Source organism: Mus caroli, unplaced genomic scaffold, assembly GCF_978045245.1.
Source record: "Mus caroli unplaced genomic scaffold, Mus_caroli_1 scaffold_17, whole genome shotgun sequence".
NCBI lineage: Eukaryota > Metazoa > Chordata > Mammalia > Rodentia > Muridae > Mus > Mus caroli.
In genome coordinates this window covers 41471213-41486879 of record NW_028227272.1, presented here as the reverse complement: position 1 = coordinate 41486879, position 15667 = coordinate 41471213, and the positions used below count along the sequence as shown (strand labels likewise).

General features: G+C 43.2%; 1 protein-coding gene across 1 annotated transcript in view; it reads right to left on the bottom strand.

The window, feature by feature from the left end:
• Positions 1-1062: 1062 nt before the first annotated feature.
• Positions 1063-15667, bottom strand: part of Cfap44 (cilia and flagella associated protein 44) — a 91257-nt gene continuing 76652 nt past the window's right edge. Inside the window, exons 29-35 of the mRNA XM_021185422.2 lie at positions 14518-14628; positions 12122-12252; positions 9005-9121; positions 7792-7993; positions 4133-4293; positions 3028-3162; positions 1063-1761 (exon numbers count right to left, since the gene is read on the bottom strand). Of these exons, the coding sequence (XP_021041081.1) occupies positions 1570-1761; positions 3028-3162; positions 4133-4293; positions 7792-7993; positions 9005-9121; positions 12122-12252; positions 14518-14628 (1049 nt within the window). The 3' untranslated portion in view covers positions 1063-1569. The remainder of the gene's footprint in view (positions 1762-3027; positions 3163-4132; positions 4294-7791; positions 7994-9004; positions 9122-12121; positions 12253-14517; positions 14629-15667) is intronic.

The following is a 15667-nucleotide window of genomic DNA, read 5'->3' as shown; positions in this document are numbered from 1 at the left end:
CTGACACGCAAAGCATTCTAGAGGCTTCTACCATGACGCTGCCATTGGTCCATCTGGACCCAGCCCTGAGCCTTGCATCAAAAAAAAGTCCAGCATTTCTGCTGCTAGGGCCAAACCTGAGCATTGCTTCCAGATAGCTAACTGGGCTCGATCATGTGGCTTGGGTCATCTGGGCTTGGCTTCCAACTGGCCGCAATAGCGCCTAACCGTTTTTAAAGGGCTGCATTCATATCAGCGCCCTTGCTGCCTCTGGTTGAGGCCTCTCTGAGCTCTGTGGCCTCTAGCATCTTTGTATCCATTTGCAGACACATGTACTCACAAAGATGACATTTTACAGTGTGAAATGTGACCTGTGATCTGAGCTCTACTAATCAGTGAGCAAGAGTGTAGTCAAAGGCTACAAATACCAATAGCCAGCTGTGGGGGGAAATGAGACCACTCCATAAATCACAGCCAATAAACCTGATGCGCCTTGTTCAATACACTCTGACACTCTGTGGAAGGGCGCAGACCTGTCTGTACATCGCCGGCGATTGTGTTCTCAGATGTGCGGTACAGAAACTCAGTAAGGACTCTTCCGCACCGCAGGGGCTTCTGGTAACAATTCACCTGGGAAATCAAAGTGTCACACTGGAGGGACACCAAGTGTCAGGGAGATCAATCTGTGAGGGGTGCAGTCATGAATTTCAATAAACCCTTCCCTGAGCTGGAGAGTGCACTCTTGAGTTTAAAATGTCACACACAGTCAAAAGTGACTGACTATCAGAGTTAGAACCTAGGTGAGATGAAAATCTATTTCTTCCCTTGTCTGGATCGGAACCAGGAAAGACTCAGGTGAAGCCTGACAGAGGGTAGAATTCTGTTGGAGCCGCCGAGAGCCTAGCTAGAGCAAAGCTTCCTGACTGACTTGTTTTGGAAAATGTGAGCCTCAGAATTGAGGAGTTTTTTCAGAAACTGGGTAAATCAGGGAGTCGCCTCTGCCAGCTCAGAGCGAGCTGTTTCCCTGCGTCTGTCTTCATTTCCTCAGGCCCGAGCCTTCAAGTAACTGCTTTGTGAAGACAACAATAGCAACGCTTGCATTTGCATTTCTTATTCTAAGTTATTATGGGCAGGACGGTTTGCCGTTTTCTCTTATGTCCTCTCACAGACTATTTAACACAAACAGTTTATTTTCTAAAGATCCAAGGACTAAGAAAAGGAAGTTCCCTCATGGGTTGCTGAATAATAGTTTTTCTTGCCAATGGCTACATATTCGGAATACCAGAGAAACAGATTACTCTTCGGAAAACACATCTAACAGCTGCTTTCTTGCAACCACCAGACTCAGCCTTCTTCATATCCAGCTTAGGGTGAAAACGTCTACCTTGTCTTCTCGGCACAGTCACAAGTGCAGTGCAGGTCAGCGTCCGGATGATTTCTAACCTGGGGAAATATTAAGTCACGGGGCAGGACCCCTTTTTTAAGTTCACACTACGGTTCACTTTAAAGTGAGAGGATTGTTGTGGGTGACGGGGAAGTAGACTGGTAAAATCCACTGGGCCTCTTGGTGGAAATGAGACGACGGCAGCCTTAAGTGTCCATGGGCTTCATCTCGTTCTTTGGCTTGGGTGTGATAGGAGGGAGAAGGAGCCCCCCCTTCTTCCGCAAAAGCTCAATCTCTTCCTTCAGTGCCGTGATCTTTTCTAACTGGGTTTGGACCAGTTCGGTGACCTTCTGCTTTGCCACTATGTCTGCTTTCCGAAGGCCCTGGAAGGCGTTTCCCTATTTGGGGAAAAATAAAATTAAAAGACAAACAAACCGCCTTTCTTACAGCATATTACTTTTTACACATCCGCTAAAGCCTCACGATTAAAACATGTACCTTTGAACAACTTTTCAAATTCAACCTTGCTTTGGAAGTAGTTTAAACTATCTATCCATCCTTCTCCACTTGGAGGCTCATCACTGGGTCCCAGGTAAGGTGCAAAGACAAGTTAGGGGGACCTAAGATAGGAGAGGAGCCCTTCACACTGGAGTCTAGCTGAAACTTCTCACCGGCTAAGAGTCAAGGATTCTAGCACAATTGAAATCTGCTCTCATCTGCTCTGAAGGTTGCCTTCGTCAAGGCAACATCCCTTTTATGGAGATTTCAAGTACAAATTTTAAGATATCCATGAGCTACGCATAAAGTCGGTAAACACGTGACCTTAGGGCATAGTGTTTCTTCATTCCTAGCTGAAAGCCTGTGATTTTTGGCAAGCTTACAAATTAGACTGTATAAACTTCACTTACAGTTTAAAAAAAAAAAAAAAAAGTCAGCTCCTGTGTGCCACCTTGTGGCCCATGGTTTTCTCTGCCTGGACTCTCATTTTACATTGCGAATAAGTTCCCAGCTGATTGTGAATAAGTTCCCACTTGATGCAGGTGTGGTTCCTCAAGGGACCATAATTTGAAAACACTTGGTTTAAATTATTTCCAGGATTCTTAAAGGAACTATAAATGGCGGGGCGGGAGGACTAAGAAAGATGACTGATTTTTTTTTTCAGACACTATAGAAGATGCTGAACTACTAAAGGACAAGACTCACTTTGGTGACCATTCACTAAATAAGTGTTAGAACCCATCACATACTCCTTAGTAAGTACATTCATAGGCTCAATGTGGATTCCATAATGACAAGTTGAAACCCTCAGAAAAAAAGAATCTAGCAAGCATTCAAGATGCCTACTTCCTGTCAAGTAAAAATAAACGTATTGAAAGTGGACCCTGACACCAGCCAAATTCAGGGAGTGCACTGGCGTCTTTCTTTGTGCTTGCTACCTTACTCTCCAAGACTGAGGTAAAGTGCATTGGTGACTATTCATATGCGTTCGTGGTGCACAAGAGGCATTTGATAAAGCTAGTCCCCTCTGGAAGCCGCTCTCAAGTGCCCAGTAGTCAGTATCCAGGGGCAGATGGCCTGGCAGTGGTCCACGCTCAAGGTCTGTTGAAGTGCCAGTGCTTTGCCGGGCTTTGGGTTCTGCGGAGGGCTGGAAGGAAAGCACTTACCTGCTGGTTCTGGAGTGTGTTCAACCTGGAATCAAGTTTCTTCTTCTCGAGGCACAGGTCGTTCATCTGGTGAAGCTTTTTGGTGTGTTCCTTCGTCTTCATCATCAGGTCCCAGCGCACTTGAGCAATCTTCTCCTACCGAGGAGAGAAGGCAGGGGAAAAAATGGACTAAGTGAATTTGGAGAGGAAATAAAGAAAAATGAGCATCCCGTTCAGTCAAAACTACAGGGACATAGCTCAAAGGAAGAGTGTTTTACAAACACACATTAGGTTTTAGGTTCAATACTTAAAGCTAGAGAAAGGAAATTAAATTTATAGCCAATCATGTAAAGGGAACACTGTGGGTACGTGAAAATGCAATCCGAAGCCAGTATGAAAATGTAAATGGAAACTATTGTATTGAGTCTGGTTTGATTAAAGAAGAAAAAAAAAAGCTTGCTGCCGTGCCTAATGGCTTGAATTTCATCGTCAGGACCCACTTGGTAGAAGTTGACAACCAACTCCTGTAAGCTGTCCTCTGACCTTCTCAGATGCACTGTCACGATGTATGCACATACACAGAACTACATAGGCGTAATTTATTTATTTATTTATTTATTTATTTATTTATTTATTTATTTTGGTTTTTCGAGACAGGGTTTCTCTGTGTAGCCCTGGCTGTCCTGAAACTCACTTTGTAGACCAGGCTGGCCTCGAACTCAGAAATCCGCCTGCCTCTGCCTCCCGAGTGCTGGGATTAAAGGCGTGCGCCACCACGCCCGGCTGCATAATTTATTAATGGTGCTGGGAATTGAACCCAGGACCTTGCAGGAGCTGAGCAACTGCTGTCATCACTGAGCCTCAACCCCCAAGCCCTAAATGTGTTTTCTAATTTCCAAACTGGAATAGGAGGCCAAAGCTATTAAGTAGAGCAACGGGGATTCTCGGGGAACAGAGGTTTCATGTCCAAAGCCATGGGCATACATACTTTAATGCATTGCTTGGCTCTTCAAGACAGCCAAGTCTCCCTAGTAAAGGAGCGAGACAGGCCTCTGGGTGCTGCGCAGAAGCCCCACCAGGACTTTATAACTCCTCCTCCTCCGATGGCCTCTTCCCTTCCCCTTACCTCCCACATCCTTAGCTCCTTTGCGTTGGATAGCTCCTTCCGAAGCTTTTTGATCTTCAGTTCTTCAAGGGTTGTGTTAACAGAAAGGGTCTGGAGGGCTTCCAGATCGATCACGCGGCCAAACTTGCTGATCATCAGCTCCCGGACAGTGTCTTCCATTTCTGAAAAGACAGTCACGGCCTCAGTCTCTGCAACGGCTCTGAGCCAAACGAACAAAGCCGTCGATAGAAGGGCCAAGGGGCCGCTTTTGCAAGAACGATAAGATTTTCCTGTTGTTAACAAGAGATTCCCCCTGAGGATGCTTGCCTGCTGCTTCACTTACTGAAGATGCTGGTTCATAGACAGCCTTTTTCATTTTAAAACCTTGTGTAAAATGGACACGTATTCCCCTAAGTGGCTTGCAACCTCTGATCGTCTTCCCGCCTCAATTACCAGCTGTCTCCAACTAAAGTATTAAGTTATCTGATTTTTCTAATTGATATCTACAGGATCTAATATTAAGAATGGAGCAGACATTTTCAGGAACTTTCTATCTGAGATGGTTGGTATATGCTTAGCCCAGGGAGTGGTGCTATTAGGAGGTGTGACCTTGTTGGAGTAGGTGTGCTATTGTGGGCTCAGGCTTTAAGACTCTCCTCCTAGCTGCCTGGAAACCAGTAGCCTCCTAGCTGCCTTCAGATGAAGAGGTAGAACTCTCAGCTCTGCTTGTACCATGCCTGCCTGGATGCTGCCATGCTCCCACCTTGATGATAATGGACTGAACCTCTGAACCTGTAAGCCAGCCCCAGTTGAATGTTGTCCTTATAAGAGTTGCCTTGGTTATGGTGTCTGTTCACAGCAATAAAACTCTAACTGTAACATCCTACTCCAAGCAAACATGACAGTAAGGCCTTGTGGTCCTTCTCTGCCCCACTCCTTTGTCAGTCCTCCACGTCTCCCACACCTCTTCCTGTTTGCTCAATCCCACATTTAATCTTGGAATATAACAGTAAATGAAAGTCTTTTCCTTTGGTTGCATAAGGTACAATAGCTTTACAGGGTTCCAAAGTAACATACTAGCTAGGAATGCATATAAATGTGTGTTTCTTTTTAAAGAAATGGAACACTAAACACACAATTGGCAGTAGTGCTTTTCTATGGATAAGGAAAACCAAGAGAATGTATCTTTCATAGGCATATGCTACAATACTGTCAACATGAAGATGGGAGGTACATTTATTGGATTCATTTTGTTTTGATGCCTGATAACTTATGTATAATTTCCACACACCAAACATTATAAAAAGTATTTAAAAAGATAATTATCTTATTAGGGTTGTTACACATCACCTTAATTCCAAGTAGGTTACAAGCACAATATAACATTAATAATTTTAAAAAAACATGAAAGAAAATACAGTTTTAAAAACATTGACAAAAATTATATATATCTATCATGTATAACATGCCATTCTGAAATGTGAATCCAGAAAGGGTCAAACTGAGCTAATTAAATATATTATTTTGCAAATTCACCACAACCCCACTGTGCTCTGTGTGTGTGTGTGTGTGTGTGTCTGTGTGTAACACTTAAACCCTTAAAATCTATCTATTCTCTTTTTTATGATTCACTTACTTTTATTTCATGTGCATCAGTGTTTTGCCTGCATATTTGTATTGTGAGGGTGTCAGAACCCCTGGAGTGATTGTTACAGGCATCTATGAGATGCCATGTGCTTGCTGGGAATTGAACCCAGGTCCTCTGGAAGAGCAGACAGTGCTCCTAACCTCTGAGCCATCTCTCCAGTCCCTATTCTCTATCAATTTTAAAGAACTCAGTCATTGTTGTTAACTAGTCACCATATAGAATATTAAAGAATACTTTTGAATATATTTCTCTTGTTTCTCTGAAGTCTTATAGCACTGAACCAACATCTTTCTCACGCCCAACCCACCCAATGGGCCTCTGCTAACCATCAAACTCTATGCTTCTGAGTTTTGTTTATGGTTTTTGAGGCAGGACCTTGTTACATATCCCAGGCTGCCTTCAAATGGGTGAACCTCTTCCCTTAGTTTTCTGAAAGTTGAAATGACAGGTGTGTGCCACCACTCCTGATAATTCAACCTTTTTGTTTGTTTGTTTGTTTATAAACCACAGATTAGTAAAATCATATGATGTTTTATTTTTTTTCAGTGCCTGGCTTCTTTTGCTTAACCCAGTGCCCTCCAAGTTCATCTATTCTGTTGTAAAATGACAGTAGCTTGGTCCTTTTTAAAGGTTACAAATGCTAGCATTAGTAGTAATACTAACACATAAGTAATTTTGTTGTGATTAGTATGGCATCTTTCTGTCCACTCATCTGCTGGTGGAACTCCTGAGGCCGTTCTGTATCATGACTGTTGTAAAAGCCGTGCACTGAGCTTGGCTGTGCAGACAGCCTTGTAATATGCTGATCATACTTCACTTGTATATACATCCCATAGAGGGACTGCTGCATCAAAATTTATCTTGTTTGTTTGTTTGTTTCAAAATAGAATCTCACTATATGAGACTGTGTAGTCTTAGTACTTAGAACCCAGAGACCCTTTGTGCATGCATGCATGAGAAATTATGTATAAAAAATCTCACTGTGACAACGAAAAGTTAAAAATACCAAAATGCTCAAGAGGTAACTGGCTAGGCAAATATGTTAATATTCATAAAATGGGATACTTCAGTAGCAGCTAAAACGAATAAATTACCCGAAGCAATAGGAATAAAAACATGGTCTAGAGAAGTGCACCATAAACTCTTGAGTATCCTCTGAGAAGTATGCTGGATAGGTTTCCATGCTGTGTGGGAATACATCAATACCACGTGGCCAGTCCAGGAGGCGGGGCATACGGTACTAGGAGGAGGAGGGGCTTTGCTGGGTCTCAAGCATGATGACTGGTAGTATTAAATACTATTCTGTATTTTCTCAGACATAAAGAGAAGCAGGCTGTATGTCACATCTTTCCTCTTTAAAACAAGCAGTGAAAGGTATTTTGTTTCCTCTCTATAGTGCTGGGTGGGGGGGGGGGGGCGGTTCTGATCAGGAATCTACATAGCATACGCTAAGGTCCTTGTCCCAATTGATTCTTGATCAATCAATAAAGATGCCAGAGGCCAATGGCTGGGCAGACAGAAAGAGGCGGGACTTCCAGGTTCCTGAAGGCTAGGAGAGAGGAGAGGGCAGGAAGAGGAGAATTGAGATACTTGGGGGAGAAAGATAGAACAGACTCAGAGCTGCAGGGGAGATCTTCCAAAATGTAGGTGGGAAGGGAAAGCGGCCCACGGAAAGGCAGCCGAAAAGCATCTTGGGCAGCAAGACCAATGGGCTTCACAGAAGGTAACCGGGCAAGTAAGCTGAGGGCCGAGTTAGAGGTGTTGATCTAGGAGTAAAGAGACGGACGCTCTAGCCTTAGAAATGCCCAGTCACTGAGCCAGTAAGACAGGATAAGAATGAGCTAACGTACGTGTGTGTGTGTGTGTGTGTGTGTGTGTGGTGTGTGGTGTGTGTGTGTGGTGTGTGTGTCTTTCATCTGCAAATCCGAGATAGCTCCTGGGCGGGTGCACGCCTGCAACTGCCAGGACCAAGCAGTTAGGTTCTTTTTGAACCAGTGCGAGTTACTAATGGTCCTCTGGCTGAGACACTCACTGCTGATGGTTTTCGCCATCTCTCTCTTTTCCCGGATGAGCAGCTTCCGCCTCTCCCTGCATTCTTTGTTCAGTTTTTGCTGCTTGGCGTTTTCCTCCTGGAGCTGTACAATTCGTTCTTGCAGCCGATCGAGGGAGTGGTTGGAGAAGACCAAGGTCCCGGAAAGGTCTTCAGGCACCTCCCCAAATTCCATATACTCTATCTACGGAAACAGAAACAAAGCGAATAGAAATTGAAGACCGGACTGAAGGCAAGGCAGAGGGGGGTGGGGGGAGAGGGGAGAAGAGAGAGAGAGAGAGAGATCCTTGTTTCTCTGTCCTGTTGCTTAAACCCCCTCACCCTTAGACTCCACTCTCACCTCAGTGACAGTGATTAGGTAAACAGAAAGCTGTCCTCAGAGAGTAAGCCACATGAGGTCTTTCTGGGAACAGCAAACTTCTAGAATAGGTCTTGCCTGATACCTACTTCATAACAATGGGACAGGCATTTCAAGGATGACATAACAAACTGTTAACAAGATATCAATAAACTGAATTTTGGAGTGTGTCTTGCCCCTTAAGAATGGCCTCATCTTATAAAAAAAAAAAAAAAAAAAAAAAAAGAATGGCCTCATCTCTTAATGTGACAAGAGTCTACAGCAAGCCTTTCTCTTCTTATGGATATGAATTTCCACAGCTTCGTGTAAATTTTAATTTGAGTAGACAGTGGAAATGAGCAGAGATAGAAAAAAAATTAAAAAAAAAAAAAGAAGACTATTTCTGCCCTGCCCTAACCTCCTTTATTAATGACATTAAGATAAGGTTTCTGCTCATTGGTGCACAGCTGATTAAAGATGAATGGGAAGGGACCTGTGTGCAAGACCCAACATCTCAACTTCCAGCCATTTCATTCTTACTATTGGGCTGGTGAAGTGACTGTGGGCCGTAGGGAAGCCTGCGTGTTTGGGTGTTCTTCCTTAGTTAAAAGTCTGAATGGTTGAGAAGAGTTAGGGATGTGGTTCTGTATACAGAGCGGCCCATCATGGGCCCTGGTACACCACTGGTGAGCCACGAATCTTTCTCTGGGAAGGTTTTGGTGTGACACTGTCTCTGCCCCAATCTTGGGGTCTCTGATCTTGGGTCATGGATCTTGGGGTCACTGATCTTGGGGTCACGGATCTTGGGTTCATGGATCTTGGGGTCACAGATCTTGGGGTCACGGATCTTGGGGTCACCTGGTGGAGCTTCAGAGGGATGACGACCAGAAGCTCGTTCAGCCTCTGCTGCTTCTCTCGCTGATAAGCCTCCAGGGCCTCCTCGGCTGCATTCAGATTGGTTGCCACAACTTTTACCTGAACAAAGCCACAGGAGAGATATTGGCACTGGTCGGTGAAAGTCTATGTGTCCAAGGTGGTAAGCAAAGGCAGGGTGAGAGAAGACACGACAGGCACAAGATGTGCTCTGGGAGACCGTGAGCCAGGGCCTAAGTCTACAATACAGCCCAGAAACACGTATTGTTTTCTTCCTGCCCAGTTAGGATGCATACTACCTATTCAGTCATTTCTGTCTCCTAGAATTGTATACACTTTCTAAATAAGAGGTTAAAAAAAAAAAAAAAGAGGTTTCTCAATCATCAGGGAAATGCAAATCAAAACAACCCTGAGATTCCACCTCATACCAGTTAGAATGGCTAAGATCAAAAATTCAGGTGACAGCAGATACTGGCAAGGATGTGGAGAAAGAGAAACACTCCTCCATTGCTGGTGGAATTGCAAGCTTGTACAACCACTCTGAAAGTCAGTCTGGTGGTTCCTCAGAAAACTGGACATAGTACTACCGGAGGATCCAGCAATACCTCTCCTGGGCATATATCCAGAAGATGTTCCAACTGGTAAGAAGGACACATGCATCATTGCAGCCTTATTTATAATAGCCAGAAGCTGGAAAGAACCCAGATGTCCCTCAACAGAGGAATGGATACAGAAAATGTGGTACATTTACACAATGGAGTACTACTCAGCTTTTAAAAACAATGAATTTATGAAATTCCTAGGCAAATGGATGGACCTGGAGGATATCATCCTGAGTGAAGTAATCCAATCACAAAAGAACTCACATGATATGCACTCACTGATAAGTGGATATTAGCCCAGAAACTTAGAATACCCAAGATGCAATTTGTAAAACACATGAAAATCAAGAAGGAAGAACAAAGTGTGGATACTTCATTCCTCCTTAGAATAGGGAACAAAATACCCATGAAAGGAGTTACAGAGACAAAGTTTGGAGCTGAGACAGAAGGATGGACCATCCAGAGACTAACCCACCCGGGGATCCATCCCATAATCAGCCACCAAATGCAGACACTATTGCATATGGCAGCAAGATTTTGCTGAAAGAACCCAGATATAGCTGTCTCTTGTGAGGCTATGCCAGTGCCTGGCAAATACAGAAGTGGATGCTCACAGTCATCTATAGGATGGAACACAGGGCCCCCAATGGAGGAGCTAGAAAAAGTACCCAAGGAGCTAAAGGGATCTGCAACCCTATAGGAGGAACAACAATATGAACTAACCAGTACCCCCAAACCTCGTGTCTTTAGCTGCATATGTAGCAGAAGATGGCCTAGTCGGCCATCATTAAGACGAGAGGCCCCTTGGACTTGCAAACTTTATATGCCCCAGTACTGGGGAACGCCAGGGCCATAAAGTGGGACTGGGTCGGTAGGGGAGTGGCGGGGGGGGGGAGGTATGGGAAACTTTTGGGATAGCATTTGAAATGTAAATGAAGAAAATATCTAATAAAAACTTGTTTTGTTTTTTTTTTAAGAGGTTTCTCTTTTATTTTCTATATGAAAAGCAGCCCTTGGCATAATATCTTTATCAGAATGGTAGGTTTTGTTGTTGTTGTTGTTGTTGTTGTTACAGTGACTCAAAGAAATTTATTTATTTATTTATTTATTTATTTATTTATTTATTTATTTATTTAAGAAGCATCCACAAATTATACTCTCCATCGCCTAAAAAAAGTCCAACAGTCCTAAACATTTTCATTACCAAAAAAAAAAAAATGTTCAATCCACTAAAAGCTAGGCGGTGGTGGCACACACCATAAATCCCAACACTCAGGAGGCAGAGACAGGTGGATCTCTGAGTTTAAAGCCAGCCTGGTCTATAGAACAAGTACTATGACAACCAGGGCTACACAGAAAAACCTTGTCTTGAAAAACCAAACTGAACCAAACCAAAAAAAACAAAACAAAACAAAACAAAAAACCCAACACACAAACAAATCCACTAAAAAAAAATTTCTAAATGCGAACCAAGTTGAATGGCACTGTTCTAAACAAGATCTAAACAGGAGTTTCTCTTTTAGAAAGTCAAAAGGGAAAGGATGAGGACAGCTTTGCTTTGTGACCTCCAACACACAGTGAGTGCATCAGTCCCAGAAGACAGAGTCCAGAGAGAAAACTCCAGGGTTTCTGTAACTACTTATCTTCATCTCATTTCTAAGAAGGCTCCATCACTAACACAGGGACCCACTATTTCCCGAGTGTTATTTATACACACCCACACCCACACATTTATTATATAATATGTGCTATGATATCTATTTGCTCATAGAATTATGTCCTCAAAAAAGCTGGGAGACAAATGAGTGGCATAAAGAAAAAGCTGCCATCCAGAGAGCCAAGGCCTGCCACACTACGGAGCTTGTGATCTACAGGGAAAGCTGAGGGGAAGCAGCGTGGCAAGCATGGCTTCTGCTGGCCTTGCCCTTCTCCCCATCCCCTCTGCTCTGCTAAACAAAACAAACAAAACCATTAGATTACATTCCTAAATCTAGCACCCAAGGTCTACTCCCTTCTTTGGCCACTTCCTTCTCCTGAGGCTGACTTCCAAGTCCAGCTATCCAAGCATTCAAGTCCAGCAATCAAAAGGCCCCTTTGGCTTGCCTAATTAGCATATCTGAAAAAAAAAAAAACACCTCTTCCAAACACAGGATTTTACTAGTTTACTTTTATAAACCAGGTTTTCCTAAGTTCCTCTGTCTCCTCTCCAGAGCAGTTCTCTGCCCCAGGGGACAATACCCCTCCTCCCTCATCTTTTATCTTCTATCTTTGTCTCTGATTCCTGTCCCTCTGACCCTCTAGGGCAAATAAATTTCTTATGTGCTGAGAACTGGGTCTTGGGGTATCCTGAGCTGATCCTTTTTCTTTCAACAACTGGTGATGACCTTTGTTTGATAACTTCTGTTGAGAACTTCTCTGAGAACTTCTAGCAATGTCACACCTATGAAATAGGAGTGTGGGTAGAAAGTATGTTAGAAGACAAGTACGTAGACCACCATACCTTTTTGGAGATTGTATCATATTCTTTTTTCAGGTTATCAACAATTTTCTTTTCTTCAACTAAGGCTTCCTCAATGTCCAGTCTTTTCTCTCGGAGTTGGAGGGCCAGTTCAAAGAGACTTACATCACAATCTAAAAAGAGGGTTAAAGTAAGAAGGCAGTCCTGTTTGACAGGGAACAGGGTGGTACAAGAAACAAGGAGCTCATGGATCCAGAATCCATAGCAGCTATGCACAGACCCACACCAGACTCTGCAAGGGAGAAATCATTTTTCTTCTTATAAAAACAAAGTGAGCAGTGTGTGTGTGTGTGTGTGTGTGTGTGTGTGTGTGTGTGTGTGTGTGTGTTTGCATGTGGAGGTCAGAGACAGACCTCAGAGTCATTGTTGTGTAATAGCTTCCCCCAAGACTGAAACATTCTACCCGGCAGGGAAAGTCCCTTAGGCAGCAAGGCAAACAACCCCAAGTAGCTTCAAGAAATCCCTGAAACAGACAAGACTCACTAAATCCCTCCCTGCCAGAGTACAGAAGCCGAGCTACAGAGTAGACTCTCAGACAAGCTAAGCTGCAAAGAAGACTGAAGCCAGACCCATTGGTCTGGAAGAAACAGAAGCCAGCTGAGCTACCTAGAAGAGGTTTAGACCAGAGTCACTTGGAAGAAACAGACACTCTCCAATCTGTTGAGCTGCCTGCTGGCTGTGCAGTGTGCTCCAAGTTCCCAGGTTTTGTGAGCTGTCACTCATGCTGGGCAGGGCCTTGGTGCTGTAACTGTCTTTGAGTCATTTCTGTCCCTGTAAATAACCCTTCACCCATATTCCCGTGAGTAATTCCAATAAAACTCATTGATTCACTAAATTGGACTATGGCGGTATCCATACTTAGGTCTGGTGTGGGTTCCCTATCTGGGGTGAGAAGACGTGTGTGCTGCATCTCCATAGGAAAAGGTTTGTCACACAACAATGCCTTCCACCTTGTTTGCTTGTAAATTCAGTAGACTAACTGGCCTTTGAGTCTTTGGGGTTCTCATGTTTTTGCTACCCTGCCCAGCTTTATGTGGGTTCTGGGGACCCGAACTCAGGGCCTCACACTTCTTTGGCAAGCATTTCACTCAGTGAGCCATATCTGAAGCCCCTCCTTAAGGGAGGTGAAAGGGTATAAACTGCATGTGATTCAGTGGGCTTCAAGTGCATGCTTTTATTTGAGCTGTGTTACACTAATGCCACATGTATACACTGAAGAATAGATTAAAACATGAAATAAGAATATTGAAATAGCTGGACCTTCTTTTCTTCAGACTCCTCTCCATTTCCATCCCTGTAATTCTTTCAGACAGGACTGTGTGTAGGTGGCACATGTCTGTAGTCCTAGCAATAGGGAGATGGAGAAGGAAGGACTAGAAGTTTACGGCCAGGCTAAGCTACATAGTTAAGACTCATTCTCAAAAACGTTAATTTCTGGGAATGTAGCGCAGTGGCTGAGTGTTAGCCTAGCTTGAATAAGAGCTTAAGTTTCACCCTGTTCCCCCAACCACAAGATAGGGTAACCAAGTGGGATTTAGGATCCCAAAACCTAGCTCGGCCATTAGACTGGCTGTGTGATGTTCAAGCCCTTTAATCCCACTGTATTGTAACACGGTGAATTTATTGTAAATTTTTAAATAAAATTCTTGTCTTTGGGCTGGAGAGCTGTCTCAGTGGTTAAAAACTCATAAATGTGCTTGCAGAGGAACCTGAATTCAGTCACTAGTACCTCTGTCAGGAAGCTCACAACCACATCTATTCCTAGTTCCTGGGGGGATCCTCTGCCTTTGGACTCCGTGGACATTGTCATTCACATTCACATACACATAATTTTTTAAAAATTACAAGACTCAAAATTAAAGCAACTTATAAACCAAATGGGATGGATTTTCTCCACTGAAATATTGACTTATAAAGGTTATAATCATGTTGGCCTAATGGCTATGGGATAGTTTTACTAGTTAAAAAAAAATTACCAACAATTTCTAGGAAGCCAGTATGGATTGTCAAAATGAAAGTATTGTAGTGTGTGTGTGTGTGTGTGTGTGTGTGTAAAGCAAAATTTGCCTTTTACCTATAAATTTTAAACTTAAAATTTACTGCATAGTTCATAATATCTCTGAATCAGCAGTTGGAATTCAATAGATTGATTATTTTTTATTAATAAAACCTGTAACCCGTCTAAAGGACTGGATAATAACAATGATAATTTTCCCAGAAATCCCTCCCAAAGAGCTTGTAGGCTTTACTTCATGCATTTAAAACTATTCTTTTCTTAAATTGTATTACCAGAGAGCTGAAAAACAGAGAAGGACCACCTCTGCGTTGATAGCCCCCATTCCCACTACACAGAGAAGGCGTGGCTTTGCGCAGCTTACTTGTCGGGCAGATAGAATCATCGAAAACGTCATCTTCAGATCCGGACGCGTCCTCGTCGCTCTCCAGGCTGGACTCCTCTTCACTGGACTCCTCACTCTCTTCATCCTCATCTAAGGTGAGAAGATGATCTTATTAGGAGAGCAGATCTTAAGCACCAAAGACAGGGTTCCCCATCAGGCAACTACTAGGGAGGGGAGGGGAGACATACTGGGAAAAGCTTAAAACCATTAAAGACACAGATCACGTGTCCTGTCCTCAGCTTGTTGAATCCAGTCATAGCAAGAGTGCTGCTATGGTAGTGAACCCGCATCCTCTCCAGCTGACAAAATCCTCCAACCTCCCCTTCCCCTAAAAGCTTATCACTCTGGTCTGCCTTCAGTAAACATTCTGTTAGATTTTATGAAAACATTGCCCTATTCCTTAGTAATTTCCTATCTACTGCCTGGTCTCTTGCTCTTCTGTTATAGGCTATCATTTATTCTTGCATCCAGAGTTGAAAGTCTACTATTTTGCCACCCCAAAACGTCATTTTCGCAGCCACTTGGATAGTCTATGCAATTGCTCTTTAGCAAGGGCCATGAGTAACTCTTCATTATTATGTTGTATATGGCACTTTTATAAAATATACAAATGTCTGAATATCACCCCCAAGGAAAGTGATTATAGACTCCTTTAGCATGCCCCATGATGCTCTTAAAATACCTTGGGGACATCTATGTACCACACAGCATAAATTTGTGATTCTTTTTTTTTTTTTTTTTTTTTTTTTTTTTTTGGTTTTTCGAGACAGGGTTTCTCTGTATAGCCCTGGCTGTCCTGGAACTCACTTTGTAGACCAGGCTGGCCTCGAACTCAGAAATCCGCCTGCCTCTGCCTCCCGAGTGCTGGGATTAAAGGCGTGCGCCACCACGCCCGGCTGAAATTTGTGATTCTTGTGTTATGGAACATCAGATTAAACACAAGCGGCAGACCTTATACTTTTAAGATTTATTCTTTTCATTCATTCATTTATTTTTAACTATGGTCTTCCACATGCTATCCAGGCACTCTGCCTCAAGCTTTTACCCTATCCCTATTTTAATTTAAATTTTATTATAGTGAATTTTTTTTGAAACAGAGCATTGCTAAATTGCCCAATAGATCAAACTT